General features: G+C 33.5%; 1 protein-coding gene across 1 annotated transcript; it reads left to right on the plus strand.

Moving 5' to 3' along the window:
• The first annotated feature begins 2,297 nt into the window (after positions 1–2,297).
• Positions 2,298–7,477, plus strand: LOC148180558 (tubulin beta-1 chain). The gene is made up of 2 exons (XM_088029633.1): positions 2,298–2,461; positions 6,071–7,477. Exons 1-2 carry the CDS (start codon positions 2,405–2,407, stop codon positions 7,355–7,357), a joined length of 1,344 nt encoding a protein of 447 aa, XP_087885759.1. The 5' UTR covers positions 2,298–2,404; the 3' UTR covers positions 7,358–7,477.
• The last annotated feature ends 13,682 nt before the right edge of the window (positions 7,478–21,159 follow it).

The raw sequence follows: 21,159 nt of genomic DNA on the forward strand, positions 1-21,159 counted from the left end.
ATCTAATTACTAAATCTATTTCAATCTATATCTCGGTTATGTACGAAGAAATCTTAAAATATTTGTACTCATTTTACGCAGAATTTCACACAGAATCCAAAAAAGTGAGATTTGTTAAGATCTCCCCAGAAATAACTAAGTTACGAGCGATCAAACTTTCGGGTATTGAATTTTGAGTTACGAAATTTTCAAAGCCCAAAATCTCCGAAACTACGAAATATTTTGAGAAACAGTTTTCACCATTGTTTTTCTCGGGTCATTTTACTTTAGAATTCGCCCTTAAAAGTCAAAAATTCGATGGGCGATTTTTTGGGCAAAAAAAAAATCCGACTCAATCGATGAAAAATTTTCCGTTTTTTGTTTTTTGATTGCCCCTCATAAACTACTTGCTCTATCAATCTGAGATTTGGCCAGTTGATAGATCTCGAGATCTTCTTTTGATCGATGTATAATTCAATGGTAGTAAACGCAGTTTTCGCCCCAAAACAGCGTCTTGAAAATGACCCTTCTGAAAATCTAATTCGGTCGATATATTGTTTATTTCTTAAGGAAATTTGACCTGTATCGGCTCATTTTACGCAGAATTTTGCGCTGAATCCAAAACCACCTTTGTTTTTCTCGCCAGTCAACAAATAACTGAGTTAGAGGCGTTTGAAATTTTGGGTAGTGGCCAGAGGTTCAAAATTTTGGAGGTTAGAAAGCAATTTTGCTCGATATCTCCGGAATTATGGCAAATATAAAAAAACCCTTTTTGAAATCGTTTTTCTCGCAATTTTTTACCTTAGAAGTCCATCTTAGATAGTTCGAATTCAAAATTTTCATTTTTTCAAGGTAGAAGTTGGCTGCCTTTCGCTCTCTAATTCAGACTCGGTCGATATCACGCTTATTTATAAAGCAATATTAAAGTATTTGTGCTCATTTGACGCAGAATTTCGTGCAGATTCCAGATCTGCGCTCAAATTCCAAGTACGACAACAAATAATCAAGTTATTGCTGTTTAAAGTTCCGGATAGTTGACTTTGTTTAAATCTAGTTACTAAATCTAGTTCGACCGATATCTCGCTTATTTCCTAAGCAATTTTATGCTAAATATACGTATTTAACGCAGAATTTCACGCAGAGTCCAAAACTGTGCTTAAAATTACAATAGGTCAACAAATAACTGAATTAGAGGCGATCAAAGGTTCGATAAATCGCCATCGGTTTAAATCCAGTTACTAAATCTAGTTCGATCGATATCTCGCTTATTTACTAAGCAATCTTACGCCAAATTATACTCATTTGACGCAGAATTTCACGCAAAATCCAAAACTGTGCTTAAAATTTCGATACGTCAACAAATAACTGAATTAGAGGCGATCAAAGTTTTGAGAAATCGCCACTGGTCTAACCTCATTTGTGGCCAACTTTGAGGCTTAATCCTAGCAAAAGTGTCAAAAATGGAAGGCGCGAAATTTGAATTTTTTAATTCTAACCTAGTTTTTTCCACTTTTGTTCAGTTTTATCTGCAAAATTACTAATTCAGTTCGACTTCTTTCACTCACCCAGCTCACTCGTTTGTGACAATTTGTAAAAATCTGCCTATCATCCTCGTCAGCACTTGTTTTAGACAATCTACGACCTACCTCTACACGGAACAACTTGTAATAGATTAATATTGCATTACACAAAAATCTTATCTTATTTGTAACCGTTGGATCATAATATAAATTACATAATTAACGAGGATAATCTCGACATAAACATGTGCTTATTTGTTTGATTTTCCGGAAATGCGATTGGTTGTTCATGACGTCATATGTCCCGTTGATTTGGATTTGGACAAACGTGGCCTGCAGATGGTGTCCAGATGTCCCATTACCCCCCAGCTGGAACTGTTTACCCGAACTAAAATCCTAGGGGCGAGGAGACGTTGGAATTTGAAATGTGTTGGTACCCCTGTACACATATAGAAATCGCGTCACCACGTGTCATCACTGTTTTGTGACGATTGTTTTCCTCCTTGTTTCTATTCGAACGTACCAAAACAGCCACTGATCAATGAAGTTGTGTAATGAGCCCCCCCGCACCTCCGCCCATGCCCACCCGCCTGCTTGATTACTCCAAACTGCAATTTTGGAGTGTTTGTTCGTGCATTTCGCACCTAATCAAGCCGAAATCTTCCAAATTGTCTTCACCTTGCGAATTTCGCTCCCGTGAAAGGCCACCAACGCCCTCTATTTGCATATTATTCAAAACCAGAAAAACGTTATTCGACTGTTTCAATTCAAACCGGCGCAGTGGGGGGATATAAAAGCGGGCCGCCGAGTCCGCCATTTCACTTCAGTTTCTGTCGAGCAGCAAGAAGCGTGAAAAGCGTTCGTGTTTTCTATACTTGTTAGTTTGGTAAAATTTATAAAAGAAAATGAGGGAAATCGTTCACATCCAAGCAGGCCAATGCGGCAACCAGATTGGAGCCAAAGTAAGTGCATTCTTTTGTTTTAATCGCGGTGTCGATTTTTGCTACGCATCGGCCATTTTGTCGCGTCGGCCACAGCCTTCGCGATTTGGGCTCGCTGACGCTCCTACACTCGGAAAATCGGGGTTTTTCACGGGAAATTGCGCGGAAATTCGCCCCAGGCGTCATACCGGCCGGCGCCTATTGATCGGCCTGAAAACGTCGCATAGCGTCTTGTAACGGCTCCCGACGACCGTTGGCCGGAATTTCCAAATCCTGCGCTGCGATTGGTGGATTGGGACAACAAACAGTCGAAATTCGAGTCGATGTTTTCAGGACGGCCCGTAGGAAAAACCGTTAAGATCATTGAAATTTTTATCATCATCATTAATACAATTTTACACGGCAATTATTTTTCGCTCAGTGCTGCCAACCGAAGCGTAAAGTTCATCGGCCAATGCAGCACCAATTTGCATCATTTGGTAAAAGTAGGCGCGGATGTTGGGGAAAGTAGGTTCCTGTATCACCTGTTCTAGAATTTCTCGTCTTCTCATGATTGTGTGGGCGATTTTTAGCACACCTGCGGAGTTTTTCGCCCGCGACTGTACTTCATTACGTAACGCCGGTGCAGTTAAGAGTCTAAATATAGAAGTGACCCCAGTCGTAATCAATTAACATAACGAGACACAGTTTGAATTTTCGCCTTGTATGGCGATACCTGTTTGGGTGTATCAGCTTGGATTTCGTCAGCGCGCAAATGTCAAAAAGTGCACTTTTCGGCAAGGGATGAGGTCGCGAGGTGCGATCAGTCATGACGTCACGGGCAACGCCCTACTGCACGCAGACATTTCTCGAACAGATGGTCATGCTTTTCTTTGGTGGCATTGAATTCTATTTTGATTGGATGTGCTATTTATAGCCGTGATGAAAGGTTTCGATAGGTAAATCCGGCGTGCCGTGGTCTTGTTTTGACGTTTCTTGCGACAGCGGCGGTACCAACTGAAAAACAAACGCAGGGCGGTTATCACAATACAACAATGCAACTGCAGTTGGCTTGGATTAAAACTAAACACCTCCTTTGATGGTGATAAGATAAAAATGCATGCAGTGGTGCCAACACACTTCGTTTTTTCCGTTCGAAATGACTAATGACAGGAGTAATTAATGCCAATTTGTACTCTTCTATTAGCATTTTTAATAATTCCGTTTCATTCTGCCATAATTGACTATGGAAATGAATTTGTTTATTGGACGTAACGGATATCCGCTTTTGGCTCATAAAATTTTCATTTAGAATCATTAATTGCTTGTTTTGCATTCTTAAAATGAGATTTTAATTGAGTTTGGTCAAAAGTGTGGTTAAGAGTGCGAGTGGGGTTTTTGGCAGGTTTGCCAACCTATCGGGGTCAACGATTTTGACAGTGGTTTTTGGATTCGGTGGCTCCTTTCACTTCTAGAGCTATTCGGGCTCCTTAACCTCACAAATTTTGCTTTTTTTTAGTATTTTTTAGTTCTTCTATTCTAACCTCTTTTTTGAAATCTTTAGCTTTTTACTCTTTTAACTTTTCTAACTTTTGAATTTTTGTGCTTTCTTGGCTTTTTAAAATTCCCCCTGATCTACAGTTTTTTAGCTGTCAAAAATGACTACTGCCAACCTACTAAAATAGAAGTTACTAAATTATTGCTTACGTTATTTCAGATTAAAGTCAAACTATTGCGTTTTCTGGTCAAAAGTGGAGTTTCTTTTTGCAGTTTTGCCAAAATTAAGGGGTCAAACGATTGACTACATTTAGTGACTTTTTCTTACGCTTTTGCAATACTTTGCACTTTTTTATTTTCAGCTTTTTCCGTTGTAATTTTGACGTTCCTCTTTTTCTTTCATTTCTAGAGCTATTTTGGCTTCTTAACCTCACAAATTTTGCTTTTATATTTCTTTTTGGCTCTTTTCTGTTTGTTTTTGCGTCTTTTAAGTCGATTTTTGCTTTTTTGGTTCATTTTATTTCTTTTGTTTTTTAAATTTTCTTCGATTCTACAGCTGTTTTACTGTCAAAAATGACAAATCCCAACTGTCCAAACCTACCAACCCACTAAAATAAAAATCACAAAATGTTTTTTTGGCTTTTTTGCTAGTGTTGTCAACCTTTGGAATCAACGATTAACTGCATTTAGGGATTTTCTTTTGCTATCGCAACACTTTTTTTCACTTTTAGACGTATTGTGCCATCTTAACCTCACAAATTTGGTTCTTTTAATTCAATTTTTGACAATTTCGCTTTTGCTCTTTTAACTTTTCTATCTCTTGAATTTTGTGCTTTCGATTTTCTTTTTTCGCTTTTTTAGCCTTTTGCTGTCAGAAATGACAATTGCCAACTGTCCAGACTTACCAACCTTCTAAAATAAAAGTTACTAAATTATTTCTTACATGTCGGATTGAAGTCGAGTCATTAATTCAAAATTCGTTTTGGGTTTTTTGGCTCTATTTCTTTCACTTTTTGGCATCTTAACCTTAAAAATTTTGTTTTTTTCGTTTTTTTCAGTTCGACTTACCCTAGATTTTGAGTTTTTGTGCTTTTGATCTTCTCCGTTTGCTGTCAAAATTGACAATTGCCAACTGCCCAGGCATACCAATCCACTAAAATAAAAGTTACTAAATTATTTCTTTCGCGTTGAACTCGAGCCAATAGTTCAAAAGTTTTTTGGCACTGTTGCCAACATCTAGGGATCAAGGATTGACTATTTTTTGGTGTTTTTTCTGTCTCTTCTAAAGCTATTTTGGCATCTTACCCTCACAATTTGTGCTCTTTTTATTCTTTTTTTGTGCTTCCGATTTTCTCTTGACTGTTTTGGTCAATTTGGTGCTTTTTTGTCAAAATGACAGTTACCAACCACTCAAATCAAAGTTACTAAATTTTTGTTTACGTCCCTTCGGTTGAGGTCGAACCATTAATTCAAAAGTATGAGTTTTTGGCAGTGTTGCCAACATCTAGGGGTCAAAGATCGACTACTTTTTGAAGTTTTTTCTTTCACTTCTAAAGCCGCCATTTTGGCATCTTAACCTCACAATTTTTGCTCTTTTTATTCATTTTTTGTGCTTTTGATTTTCCCCCGTCGTTGTTTTGGCCCGTTTAGTGTCTTTTTTTCTGCCAAAATAACAATTGCCAACTGTCCAGGCATACCAACCCACTAAAGTAAACGTTAATTTTTAGTTTCTTTCACTTCTAAACCCATTTTGGCATCTTAACCTCACAATGTTTGCTCTCTTTATTATTTTTTAGTGCTTTCGATTTTTTTTTGCTGTCAAAATGACAATAGCCAACTGTCCAAACATGCCAACTCATTAAAATAAAAGTTACTAAATTATTAAATTACATCGTTTCGGATTGAGGTCGAACCATTAATATGACGTCATTATTGACTTGTCAACACGGATAACAGGACTACCAACAGAAAATCCGAACAAGCCGCCTTTTTATTGCTTCCATAAAACTCGTTAAATTTGATTAAATCGCTTTTGAAGATTTAGAGAAGATAACGAATTTTCCGTTAAGATACGTTAATCTGGTACTTGAAACTTAGATTTTTCTATAATTTGGTAAACACTTCAGTTGTGCTTATTGTGCGTTTTTCTTCCAGTTCTGGGAAATCATCTCCGACGAGCACGGCATCGACCCCACTGGCGCCTACCACGGCGACTCCGACCTCCAGTTGGAGCGCATCAACGTGTACTACAATGAAGCCTCCGGCGGCAAATACGTTCCACGTGCCATCTTGGTGGACTTGGAGCCCGGCACCATGGACTCTGTCCGCTCCGGTCCTTTCGGTCAAATTTTCCGCCCCGACAACTTCGTCTTCGGCCAATCCGGCGCCGGTAACAACTGGGCAAAAGGTCATTACACAGAAGGCGCCGAGTTGGTGGACTCCGTGTTGGACGTCGTCCGCAAAGAAGCCGAGTCCTGCGACTGCTTGCAAGGGTTCCAACTCACACACTCCCTAGGAGGCGGCACCGGCTCGGGGATGGGCACCCTCCTCATCTCCAAGATCAGAGAGGAGTACCCAGATAGGATAATGAACACTTACTCAGTCGTCCCCTCGCCAAAAGTATCCGATACTGTCGTGGAGCCTTACAATGCCACCTTGTCCGTTCACCAGCTTGTAGAAAACACAGATGAAACATACTGCATCGACAACGAGGCTCTGTACGACATCTGCTTCAGGACGTTGAAACTCACCACCCCAACCTACGGAGATCTGAACCATTTGGTGTCGTTGACGATGTCCGGAGTCACCACCTGCTTGAGGTTCCCCGGTCAACTCAACGCCGACTTGAGGAAGCTCGCCGTGAACATGGTCCCCTTCCCCAGGTTGCACTTCTTCATGCCCGGCTTCGCCCCCTTGACCTCCCGCGGCAGCCAGCAGTACCGCGCTTTAACAGTCCCCGAACTCACCCAGCAGATGTTCGACGCCAAGAACATGATGGCGGCGTGCGATCCTAGACACGGGCGCTACCTCACCGTCGCCGCCGTCTTCAGAGGCCGCATGTCGATGAAGGAGGTCGACGAGCAGATGCTCAACATCCAGAACAAGAACAGCAGCTACTTCGTCGAGTGGATCCCGAATAATGTCAAGACTGCCGTGTGCGACATTCCGCCGAGAGGTCTGAAGATGTCGGCGACCTTCATCGGCAACTCCACTGCCATCCAGGAGCTCTTCAAGAGGATCTCCGAGCAGTTCACCGCTATGTTCAGACGCAAGGCTTTCTTGCATTGGTACACTGGCGAGGGCATGGATGAGATGGAATTCACCGAGGCCGAATCCAACATGAACGATCTGGTGTCCGAGTACCAGCAGTACCAGGAGGCCACCGCCGACGAAGACGCCGAATTTGACGAAGAACAAGAAGCTGAAGTTGATGAGAACTAATTTCGACACGCTCTTGGAAAAGCTTTTTGAAATAACAGTTTTTTTTAAATTTCCCTTTTGTGTATTACTCTCTTTTGTACATTCCCGTTAATCGAATACAATTTTCCTTAACTTATTCAAGACTGACTTTTTGTTGTCCATTGTTCAATGTTTTTTGCATCTTTTGTTTCGCAAAGAAATAGGCATTAAAACGAGGCTGCCATTACTTACACATTCAGGGATTTTATTCACCTTCCTCTTCCCAAACTGACGAGGAAAATAAAACAATTGCCACTCCTGAGCAAGTAGCCAACTTGATAAGTGTGTAAATTAAGAATTCGTTTGTTTCTACGCCTTCTGGATAAGAGTAAATACGATTGGAGTCAGAGTGTCAAAATGGCAGCTTAGACTTGAGTGTCACGGAAAAAAAATCTCTTCGGTCAAATTTTTTGGAAATTGGAAGATTCAGCTGTGCAGAAAAGGCAAATCAGGCACTTCTAGAAGTTTCGTTTTTGTGTCATCCAAAATAGAGAAATTACAGGGTGTTGAAATAAAGAGGATATTTTTCTTTAATCCTCAATATAAAAATTCTTCTCTTCAGTTTATATTTATATAAATTTGCCCTTCTAGTAAGGGGGTGAAGAGTAATAAGCTCCACAAATTTTATTACCGAGGTATAAGAAATGAAGACAATACAGGGTGTTCAAATTTTCGGTTCCATTTTCTTAAGTCGATGAAATAAAAATTTCTAAAAATTCTTCTGTTTGGGCAAAATTTTTGTAAGTTGGTGGTGCAAACGAGAGTAGCAACTTCAGCAAATTTCGTTTTTGTAACGCCAAAAATTATGGAATTACAGGGTGTTGAAAAAAAACCACTATTTTCGTCATCCTGACAATAACAATTTCTAAAAATTCTTCCCTCTAATTTAAATGCTTGTAAATTGGTGGACTGAATAAGATAAATAAGAGTGGGAACTTCTGTAAATTTTGGTCTTGTGGAACCTAAAATATAGAAAATACAGGGTGTTGAAAAAATTTGGTGATTTTTTCTTAGTCTTTAAATAAAGACTTTCTAAAAAATCTTCTCTTTGATCTAAATCAATGAAAATTAGCACTCATAAAAAGACAGTTAATAATTACAATTCCTATAACTTTCAGTACGGTATGACCAAAAATAAAGGAAATACCAGGTGTTGAACAAAAAAGCGTTACTTTTTCGTCATGAATAAAAATAAAAATTTCTAAATATTCTACTCTTCGGTTAATTTTTTTGTAAATTAGTGCTTTTAATAATCTAAGAGTCAAGAGTGTTAAGCTCCGCAAATTTTAATACAGTAGCTTCAAAAATGAAAATACAGGGTGTTAAAAATGCTAGTTCCATTTTTATTAGTTCATTAAATAAAAATTTCTAAAAAAAATTCCTTATGATCTAATTTTTTGTGAATTGGTAGTCAAACTCATACAAACAAAAGTAACAACTTCTGTAAATTTCTTTTTTGTGGTGCCAAAAATAAAGGAATTACAGAGTGTTAAATAAAAATCATGGGATTTTTGTTATACTGAAAATAAAAATTTTTAAATATCCTTCCCTAAGGGCAAAATTTTTGTAAATTAGTCTTTTTAATAATCTAGTCAAAAATATTAAGCTTCACAAATTTCAATACTAGAACTTCAGAACAGAGGAAGATACAGGGTGTCAAAAATTTTGATTTTATTTTTATCGGTTTAAAAAAAAAAAAATTCTAAAAATTCTCTCTATGATTTATATTTTCGGAAATTGGTGGTCTAAATGGTACAGAGTAGCAACTTTTCCAAATTTCGTTTTTGTAGTGTCAAAAATAAAAGTATTCCGGGGTGTTGAAAAAAAAACATTACTTTTTTGGCATCGTCTAAATAAAATATTCTAAACATCCTGCGCTGCTCTCTAAATTTTTGTAAGTTAGCACTTTAAATAAACTACTTAAGAACATTAAGGTCCGCAAATTTCAATGCAGTAGCTTCAGAAGTAAAGAACATACAGGGTGTTGAAAATTTTGGTTCTATTTTTATTAGTTTATAAAAAAAAAATTTCTAAAAACTTTGCTCAATGATCTACATTCTTGAAAGTTGGTGGCCTTATTAGTACAAACCAAGGTAGTAACTTTCGTAAATTTCGTTTTTATAGCTCCAAAAATAAAGGAACTACAGGGTGTTAAATAAAAATTTTGAAATTTTTGTCATGCTGGAAATAAAAAATTCTAAATATCCTTCGCTTCGGTCTAAATTTTTGAAAATTGGCATTTTTATTAATGTAGTCAACAACACTAAGCTCCACAAATTTTAATTTAGTAGCATCAGAAAAAAAAGTTGTTGAAAATTTTGCTTCTATTTTTATTCGTCCAAAAAATAAAAAATTTTAAAAATTCTTTTATATGAACTAAATTTTTGAAAGTTGGTGGTTTTATGTGTACAAACAACAATAGCAACATTTGTCAATTTTGTTTTTATGGGACAAAAAATTAATGAATTACAGGGAGTTGAAAGAAAATCATGAGATTTTTATCATTCGTTGTACTAAATTTTTGTAAATTAGCAAATTTATTAATGTAGTCAACAGTATTAAGCTCCCCAAATTTAAGTCAGTGGTATCAGAAATAGAGAAGATACAGGGTGATAAAATTTTTTGGCTCCATTTGTAATTGTCCATAAAATAAAATTTTCTAAAAATTCTCCTATATGACCTAATTTTTTAAAAGTTAGTGATTTTATTTGTATAAACAGTGATAGAAACATCCGCAAATTTCGTTTTTGTAGCGCCAGAAATAAAGGAATTATAGAGCGTTCAAAAAAGTCACTAATTTTTCGTCATTTCGAAAATAAAAATTTCTAAAAATTGTTCCTTTTAATCTAAATGATTGTAAATTGACAGACTGAGTAATATTTCCGTAAATTTTGTTTTTGGGCAATCTAAAATACAGAAAATACAGGGCGTTGAAAAAACTTGATGAGTATTTCTTACTTTCTTCAAATCAAAAATTTCTAAAAATTCTTCCCCTTGATCTAAATTAATGAAAATTGGCACTCCTAATAAGAAAGTGAAAAATTGCATTTCCCATAACTTTCAGTACGGTACGACCAAAAATGACGAAATTACAGGGTGTTACGATTTTTTATAATAATAATTGTTTATTGGTCCCCAAACAGGAAATTCTTCTGTTTAGCCTACATTTTATGTAAATAATCCCTTTGAATAACACAGGCAAGAGCCCTAATTTCCATAAATTTCGTTATAGTAGCATAAAAAATAAAGAATATACAGAGTGTTAACTTTATTTTTCATCAAAATCTTTCTAATTTTATCCAAGAATTCAAGACCTCTTGCATAACAACTCAGATATTGACACCGATAAAAATAGCCACCGTCGAGAGATTTACAGTGAGGTCAGTGGCCGGCTAAGACAAAACTAAGCTTCTTTTCGTTTACAATCTCATATTTCCCAGCTGACGCATTTTTTAATAGAAAGGACCATCAATCTTGCGATGACGTCTTTCCCTAGTTCTCGTCTTATCCTCGATCTTGAATACATTAGCTTTTGATCTGATTAAAGTCCCGAAATGTGGAGCCAGACGTCATGTGCTAGGGTTGTTCCCGGTCAAGAACACAGGAATCGATAGGGGGAAGGATGAGTCAGAAAGTCGATAAATGAAGGGGATTTATTTAGAGGGGGTGGTGGTTACATTTATTGTTTTAAGTGGCACCTGTGGATGTGGGTCAGATTGTTTGAATGTCACCCTCGTGGATTATTCATGGAGGTGAGTAATGCTAGCGTGAAATGTGGCGGAAATAGATAATAATTAAAGAGAAGTTGTAACAATAAAACTTTCGAACCAAATATAATTTTTAAACACCTTGTGAATCCTTTATTTTTGCTTTTACAAGCACTAAATTAATGGAAAATATGACTTTTGTTTGTACCACTAAAACTTTTAATTTGAAAAAATTTCAACCTATTAGAAAAATTAAAAAAAAAATTGTTTTGTGAATTAATAAAAAAGGAATCAAAAATTTCGTCATTTTTGGTCGTACAGTACTAAAACTTGTAGGAATTGTAATTATTAACTGTCAAAAAGAAAAAACAAGAATTTTTAGAAATTTTTTATTTGGCTACTAAGAAATACTCAAGAAGTTTTTTCAACACCCTGTATTTTCTGTATTTTAGGTTGTACAAGAACGAAATTTACGGAAGTTGCCACTCTTGTTTACCTGACGCAGTCTGCCAACTTACAAACATTTAGATTAAAGGGAAGATTTTTTAGAAATTTTTATTTTCAGGGTGACGAAAAATTAGTGACTTTTTTCAACGCCCTGTAATTCCTTTATTTTTGGCTCTACAAAAAGGAAATTTGCAGATATTCCTATTGCTGTTTGTACAAATAAAATCACCAATTTTCAAAAATTTAGGTCATGTAGAAGAATTTTTAGAATTTTGTATTTCCTAGACTAATAAAGATAAAGCCAAAAAATTTTAACACCCTGTATCTTCTCCATTTCTGATCCCACTGTCATGAAATTTGTGGGGCTTAATATGCTTGACTATATTATTAAGACTGCTAATTTACAAAAATTTAGACCAACGAGAAGAATATTTAGAAATTTTTATTTATAGAATGACGAAAATCTCATGATTTTTTTTCAACACCCTGTAATTCTTTTAGTTTTAGCCCCACCAAAACTAAATTTGCGGATGTTGCTAAGACTGTTTGTACAAATAAAACCACCAACTTTCAAAAATTTAGATCATATATTATAGAATTTTTAGAAATTTTTGTTTATTGGATTAATAAAAATACAAGCAACATTTTTAACACCTTGTAGTTTCTTTATTTCTGATGATACTGTCATGAAATTAGTGGAGCTTAATATTTTCGACTTCATTACTAAAAATGCTAATTTACAAAAATCTAGGCCGAAGCGAAGGATATTTAGAATTTTTTATTTCCAGCATGACGAAAATCTAATGATTTTTATTTAACATCCTGTAATTCCTTTATTTTTGGCGCCACAATAACGAAATTTCCAGAAGATGCTACTTTTGTTTGTATGACTTTGACCATGAATTTTCAAAAATTTAGGTCATATAGAAGAATTTTTATAAATTTTTATTTTATGGACTAATAATAATGGAACCAAAATTTTCAACACCTTGTATCTTCTTTATTTCTGAAGTTACTGTATTGAAATTTGCGGAGCTTAATGTTCTTAAGTACTTTATTAAAAGTGTTAACTTACAGAAATTTAAACCGAAAAGACGGATAATTAGAATATTTTATTGTGATGATCCCAAAAAATTAATGTTTTTTTTCCTCAACACCCTGTACTACCTTAATTTTTGACGCTACAAATACGAAATTTCCGGAAGTTGCTATTACAGTCTATATCAATAAAACCACCAACTTTTAAAAATTTAGGTCATATAGAAGAATTTAAAAAAAAATTATTTTATGGACTAATAAAAAAAATTTTAAACACCCTGTATCTTCGTTAATTCTGTATGCTACTGCTATTGTATTGTATTCTTGACCACATTATTAAAAGAGCTAATTTTCAAAAATTTAGCCCGGAGGGAAAGGCATTTAGAAATTTTTATTTTCAGGATGACAAAAAATGAATAATTTTTTTTACACCCTGTAATTCCCTTATTTTGTGGCCCCACAAAACGAAATTTTCGGAGGTTATTATTACAGTGTATGTCAATAAAACCACCAACTTTCAAAAATTTAGGTCGTATAAAAGAATTTTTAGAATTTTTTATTTTATGTACTGATAAAAATGGGCCCAAAACTTTCAACACCTTGTACCTTCTTTATTTCTGAAGCTACTGTATTGAAATTTCCGGAGCCTAACGTTCTTAAGTTCTTTATTAAAAGTGCTAGCTTACAAAAATTTAGACCGAACAGAAGGATAATTACAGTTTAGTTTAATTAATTAGAATTTATTGTGAGGATGCCAAAAAAATAAAGTTTTTTTCAACACCCGGTTTATCTTTATTTTTGGAATTAACGGAAGTTGCTGCTCTTGTTTGTGTCACTTTGACCACAAATTTCCAAAAATTTAAATCATAGAGAAGAATTTTTGGAAATTTTTATTTTATGGACTGATAAAAATAGATCCAAAATTTTTAACACCCTGTATCTTTTTCATTTCCGATGCTAATGTATTGAAATTTGTGGAGCTTAGTATTCTTGACTACGTTAATAAAAGTGCTAATTTACATAAATTAAGACCGAAGCGAAGGATATTTAGAAATTTTTATTTCCAGCATGACAAAAATCTCATGATTTGTATTTAACACCCTGTAATTCCTTTGTTTTTAGCGCCACAAGAACAAAATTTGCAGAAGTTGCTCCTTTTTATTGTACGACTTTGACCACCAATTTACAAAAATTAAGGTCACACAGAAGAATTTTTAGAAATTTTTATTTACTGACCAAAAAAAATACAAAACCCTGCAGATCTGTCATTTCTCCTGTCACTAAAATGAGATTTAAACACCACAAATTGACATAACTCTGCCTGATTTCTCCCCCTGTCTGCTAAACCAAAAATAACTAATTTATTCCGTTGGCAGTATTGACTGGAAGACGCAACTCGTAAATTTCATTCCACGAAGAACGAAGGTCGAGACGACGCCAAACAGCTGAAATTGATGAATTCGTGCTGATGTTTGCGTGCGCCAAAACCAAATTGGTTTATGGTAATCATATATTCACAAATTTACTATTTTCCGCTGAAAATGACGATGACTAACGGCGATAATTAAACTGAGTCATGTCCTGACCACTGTTTACCGTTATCACAATGGCAGCACTGCCATGACGTCTCCTTTCGAAGTGCCAAACAGTGCTACCAACACAAAACAATTAGCAAGGCCTCCTGTGTGTCAAAACAAGTAGAAGAGAAACCTGTTGATTAATGGGTCAACAAATGAAAGTTTTTCACCTTTCATAGCCAACCCACACGTTTATTGATTGATTGATTGATTGATTATGATTGAATTGACACCACCTTGGCCCTAATAACTCCACAAATCAATCTTTCATTAGCACGCGTTGCGGAAGCTCCCAGAAGGAATTCCATCTCGCCCCATCCATGGGTCCCATGGTCGAGTGCGTTTGCATGGTTCTGCGATAGCGTCATTTCCGTTGGGCGTGCTGGGTCGACTACCAGACAATATTCTTGAATGAATTACCGCATGATACCATGATAACCTCATCTTCATTTAATTATGTAAAGTTGAGGTGGGTCTGCGGCGGTTTATCGATCAGCTTGGCGCAAAATTCGGACATAATAAAGAGGAAAACGCGAACGAAATCCTCGGGAGGCATTGAGGAATGCGTGGACAAAGGAATTTCAATGACGGACGAACATGGAGGGAGGAAATGGGAAAAAGTGCGAAGAAGGAAGTTCTGAGCGTTTGCGGCTTTCTAAATTGACACTTCCAAGTTCCAAGAGGTCGTTGAGTTTTTATGTTGGTAGCGTTGTTATCGTCAAGTTGTCATCATTTTTTTCAGTGTTGCCAAATTACAGAATGGTCATGGCCTGCTCAACCTTTTTTTTAATTAGGATCATTACACCTAGCCGTTGTAAAAAAAGTTTTTAGATTTCGAGGTGGTGGCGCCATCTGTACGTAACCATTGAAGACAATTAAAGAAACCTGTAATCAATTTGTAATTTTGTAATATTGTAATTTTTAAGAACATCTTGTGGGGAAATTTACGGGGAGGAAGACACGCAATGTTACAAAAGTCATTGAATCTGTACTTTGTACATTTGCACTAATTTTGATTCCGTTGTGGTTTAATAGGTGTCGCCACTATCGCGCTTTTAAAATTGTTAAGTTTTGGTTCGTTTAAAAGAAATGCGAAATCTGTCACTTTTATTCTATAATTTTGTAACTTTGCACAGTTAAAGGATAAGATTGGGGCTGTAATTTCCCCAAATATCATTGTTGTAACTTTAAAACTGTCTGAATTACAGCTTATAACAAAAAAAGTTGCAAATTTTTGGGTTACAAAGAAAATCAATATTTGTAAAATCTGTCACTTTTACTCTAAAATTCTGTAACTTGGCAGGGTCGAAAGCCAACATTAGAATACTAATTTCCCCAAATATCATTGTTGTAACATTAAAACTATCAGAATTATTGGTTTTAATAAAAAGAATAGAAAATTTTTCGTTTGTGTCCAAAATAAAAATTTGTAAAAATTGTCATTTTTTCTCTATATTGTTATAACTTGGCACAGTTAAAAATCAATTGACGAGTTGTTGGTTTGCCAAATTTCATTGTTATAAAGGAAAAACTCCCTAGAATTATAGCTTTTTAACTAAGAATGTTGCAAATTTTTGGATTACACCAAAATAAAAATTTATAAAATCTTTCATTTTTGCTTTTTAATTTTGCAACTTTGCTTAGCCACAGGATATGATTGGGATTGTAATTTTCCTAATTATTATTGTTGTAACTTTAAAATTGTCGGAATTACAGCTTTTAATTAAAAAAGTTGCAAATTTTTGGGTTACAAAGAAAATAAAAATTTATAAAATCTGTCACTTTTGCTCTATAATTCTGTAACTTGGCAGGGTTAAAAGCCAACATTTGAACACTAATTCCCTAAAAATCATTGTTGTAAGATTAAAACTCCTAGAATTATAGCCTCTTAACTAAAAAAGTTGCAAATTTTTCGATTACACCAAAATAAAAATTTATAAAATCTCTCACTTTTGTTTTATAATTTTATAACTTTGCCTAGCCACTGGACAAGATTGGAACTGTAATTTCCCTAAATATCATTGTTGTAACTTTAAAATTACCGGAATTACAGCTTTTAACAAAAAAGTTGCAAATTTTTGGATTACACCAAAATAAAAATTTATAAAATCTGTCACTTTTGTTCTATAATTCTGTAACTTGGCAGGGTTAAAAGCCAACATTAGAACACTAATTTCCCTAAAAGTCATTGTTGTAACATTAAAACTTCTAGAATTATAGCTTCTTAACTAAGAGAGTTGCAAATTTTTGGGTTACAACGAAAATAAAAATTTGTAAAATCTGTCACTTTTACTCTATAATTCTGTAACTTGGCAGGGTTAAAAGCCAACATTAGAACACTAATTTCCCTAAAAGTCATTGTTGTAACATTAAAACTCCTAGAATTATAGCTTCTTAATTAAGAAAGTTGCAAATTTTTGGGTTACAACGAAAATAAAAATTTATAGAATCTGTCACTTTTGCTCTATAATTCTGTAACTTGGCAGGGTTAAAAGCCAACATTAGAACACTAATTTCCCTAAAAGTCATTGTTGTAACATAAAAACTCCTAGAATTATGGCTTCTTAACTAAGAAAGTTGCAAATTTTTGGGTTACAACGAAAATAAAAGTTTGTAAAATCTGTGACTTTTACTCTATAATTCTGTAACTTAGCAGGGTTAAATGCCAACATTAAAACACTAATTTCTCTAAAAGTCATTGTTGTAACATTAAAACTCGTAGAATTATAGCTTCTTAACTAAAAAAGTTTCAAATTTTTTGATTACACCAAAAAAAATTGTGAAAATTTGTCACTTTTGCTTCATAATTTTGTAACTTTGCACAGGACAAGATTGGGACTGTAATTTCCCCAAATATCAACGTTGTAACTTTAAAACTGCTGGAACTACAGCCTGTAACTAAAAAGTTGCAAATTTTTGGGTTACAACGAAAATAAAAATTTATAGAATTTGTCACTTTTGCTCTATAATTCTGTAACTTGGCAGGGTTAAAAGCCAACATTAAAACACTAATTTCCCTAAAAGTCATTGTTGTAACATTAAAACTCCTAGAATTATAGCTTCTTAACTAAAAAAGTTGCAAATTTTTGGGTTACAACGAAAATAAAAATTTATAGAATTTGTCACTTTTGCTCTATAATTCTGTAACTTGGCAGGGTTAAAAGCCAATATTAGAACACTAATTTCCGTAAAAGTCATTGTTGTGACATTAAAACTCCTAGAATTATAGCTTCTTAATTAAGAAAGTTGCAAATTTTGGGTTACAACGAAAATAAAAATTTGTAAAATCTGTCACTTTAGCTCTATAATTTTGTAACTTTGCAAAATTTCCGCTTTATCAATAAAATTTAAAAAAATAGTGTTTCCAGAACTCAAAATTCGTAAAATTTGTCTATTTTTCTCTACATTGTTATAATTGCACATAGTTAAAAATTGACTGAAGGGCCGTTGTTTTGTCAAATTTCATTGTTATAACATTAAAACCGGTAGAATTAGTTTTTTCCAAAAAAATTGCAAAAAATTTGTAAAATGTGTAGCTTTTCCTCTATAAATTTGTAACTTTTTAGAGTCAAAAAGCAAAATTGGGATAGTCATTTCCCCAAAATTTCATTGCTACAGCCTCGAAACTGAAAAATAACAATTAAAACGCTCAAAAGACCCAATTGTATTGGTAGCACTGTCGATCCGTCGCAACTCTTTCACAAGACGCATACCAGAGCTGCCAACACAAAAAAAACCTTCCGAACCCACCAATCTATTGTTACATCTCCACTTGAAATGGATCCTCTTTATCCGACAAGCATAATCATAACTTTATACCACAAGCTGTTTATAAAACACTCAAAGAAGAGTGGCCACCAAGCGACTCATTTTGTATGTTTTACATCTCTTAGCTCGGCGCTACCCGAATTACATGTTTATTTTGGTAAATGTAAACTGAGACATTTAGTAGAGTCGAGACATTTTCAAGTTTCTAAGGAAGCAGGCTAGGTAACATGACGGTACATCTGTTGATGGAACAAAATGCTATCACGTTTCACGGATAATAAAAGAATTTAATTGGAATCGGCGAGGAAGTGACGTTATTACTAAGTAAACATTCTAATTATTGGTGCAATAAAGACTACTTAACTTAAGTATGCAAAAAATGTTTAGCTGCACTTCATCAACGTCGAGTTTTCTTTTGATTTATGATGAGAATGCAGTGTAACCGTTTCTAACATTTTTGTCTAGAATAGAGAAGCACGCGTAGATTGGATTATGATAAAATTTTTGTTTGCGGTTTTATGAACGAGGAGAATTGTTAATTCGATTTGACGTCATTGTTGCAGTCGTTTCGCCAAATTAAAATGTTTATTTATAACGGACAGGGCCGCATTAGATTTGTTTGTTGTAATGGAATTTTGGAGTCACTGTAACTGTTGAAGGAGAAAAATTAATTTGTAAATGTTGATCTAGTTAAGTCGAAATTGTTTCAAGTTTCGGAAAAATAAAATTTTAGATAAAAAAAAGATGTGGGCAACTATTGAATGCTTTCAAAATTATAGTAAAAGAGACCAAAAAAGGGAGTAAAAATTCTTTTATTTTGTTAATAGAAGCTGTAATTTTGAAAGTTTTAATGTTTTGACAAGGAATTTTAGCGAAATTTGAATTCTTTAGTTAGCTTTATAGAGAAAAAGAAAAATATTTTACAATTTTTTGTTTTTTTAGTCAAGCAATTTTTTTCTTAATTTGTTAATAAACGCTGGAATTTTGGTTTCAATGTTTTGACACTAAAATTTGCCGAAATTACAATTCTTTGGTCGATTGGTATCCGTGCAAAGTTACAACATTATAGAATAAATGGGACAGATTTTATAATTTTTTATTATTTTATTGGTAGAAGCTATAATTTTAAAAGTATCAATGTTACACCAATGAAATTTGGGGAAATTATTATCCAAACCTTGCTTTTTGATTATGTAAAGTTACAAAGTTATAGAGCTAAAGTGTGCCAGATTTTACAATTTTTTATTTTCGGTGCTTATAATCTTTTTTAAATTTAATCAGTAGAAGCTGTAATTTTAAGAGTTTTACAGTTACACCAATGAAATTTGGGGAAATTACTATCCCAATTTTGCTTTCTCATTATGCAAAGTTACAAAATTATAGAGCAAGAGTGAGAGATTTTACAAATTTTTATTTTCAATGTAAACCAAAAATTTGCAACTTTTTTTGTTAAATGTTGTAATTTTGGAAGTGTTAGTACTATAACAATGACATTTAGCAAAATTACAGTTCCTTTGCTGATTTTTAACTGTACCAAGTTACAATAATATAGGTAAAAAGGGACAGAATTTACAAATTTTTATTTTTCAAGACATTTTTTTTTAAATTTTGTTGATAGGGGCTGTAATTTTAAAAGTTTTAATGTTTTGACAAAGAAATTTGGCGAAATTAGAATTCTTTAGTTAACTTTATAGAGAAAAAGAAAAATATTTTACAATTTTTTGTTTTTTTAGTCAAGCAATTTTTTTCTTAATTTGTTAATAAAGACTGGAATTTTGGTTACAATGTTTTGGCACTGAAATTTGCCGAAATTACAATTCTTTGGTCGATTGGTATCCGTGCAAAGTTACGACATTATAGAATAAATGGGACAGATTTTATAATTTTTTATTATTATTTTTTTTATTTTATTGGTAGAAGCTATAATTTTAAAAGTATCAATGTTACATCAATGAAATTTGGGGAAATTATTATCCAAACCTTGCTTTTTGATTATGTAAAGTTACAAAGTTATAGAGCAAAAGTGACAGATTTTCCAAATTTTTTGGAAGTTTTAATACTATAACAATGATATTTAGCAAAATTACAGTTCCTTTGCTGATATTTAAGTGTAGCAAGTTACAATAATATTTATAAGCAAAAAGGGACAGAATTTACAAATTTTTATTTTTTACGATTTTTTTTTTAATTTTGTTGATAGGAGCTGTAATTTTAAAAGTATCAATGTTACAACAATGAAATTTGGCGACATTACAGTTCTTTAGTTGTTTTTTACTGGCAGGTTACAATAATATAGGGAAAAAGAGGCAAATTTAACAAATTTTTGATAGAAGCTGTAATTTTAGAAGTTTTAATGTTGCGACAATGAGATTTGGGGAAATTACTAGTCTGGTGTTCATTTTTGACTGTGTAAAGTTACAAAATCATTGAGGTAAAGTGACAAATTTTACAAATTTTTATTTTCTGTGTAAACCAAAAATTTGAAACTTTTTTGTAACACGTTGTAATTCTGAGAGTTTTAAAGTTATAACAACAATAAAAACTGGCGACATTACAGTTCATCAGTTGATTTTTAACTGTGCCAAGTTACAACATTATATAGAAAAAGAAACAATTTTTACAGATTTTGATTATTGGAGAGTCAATTTTTTTTAATTTTGTTGATAGAAGGTGTAATTTTGTAAGTTTCAATGTTACGACAACGAAATGTGACAAAATTACAGCCATTTATATGAATTTTACCTGTGCCAAGTTATAACAATCTACAGAAAAAAGAACAGATTTTACAATTTTTTATTTTAGGTGCCAAAATGTAATGTTTTTTTAATTTTTGTTGGTAGAAGCTGTAAATTTAATAGTTTTAATGTTACACCGATGAAATTTCGGAAATTTACTATACCAATTTTGCTTTTTAATTATCCAAAGTTACAAAATTTTAGAGCAAAAATGACAGATTTTACAAATTTTTGTTTTTGGTGTAAATCAAAAATTTGCAACTTTTTTTGGGAAAAGCTGTAATTCGGCAAGTTTTAATGTTACAACAATAACATTTCGTAAATTACTATTTTAGTGTTGATTTTTGACTGTGCAAAGTTACAAAATTATCGAAAAAAAGGGACAGATTTTACAAATTTTTATTTTTAGAGACAGTTAATTTTTTTTTAATTTTGTTGATAAAGCTGTAATATTGGGAGTTTTCCTGTTAGTACAATAAAATTTGGGGAAATTACTATTTTTAATATTGATT

Source organism: Gnatocerus cornutus, chromosome 1 (assembly GCF_029298725.1).
Source record: "Gnatocerus cornutus isolate USDA-ARS CGAHR chromosome 1, icGnaCorn1.1, whole genome shotgun sequence".
NCBI classification, from domain to species: domain Eukaryota; kingdom Metazoa; phylum Arthropoda; class Insecta; order Coleoptera; family Tenebrionidae; genus Gnatocerus; species Gnatocerus cornutus.

Coding starts and splice junctions, on each gene's coding strand:
- LOC148180558 (XM_088029633.1), top strand. CDS start 2,405: ATGAGGGAAATCGTTCACATCCAAGCAGGCCAATGCGGCAACCAGATT. Junction 2,462..6,070: donor GCAACCAGATTGGAGCCAAA/GTAAGTGCATTC, acceptor TTTTTCTTCCAG/TTCTGGGAAATCATCTCCGA.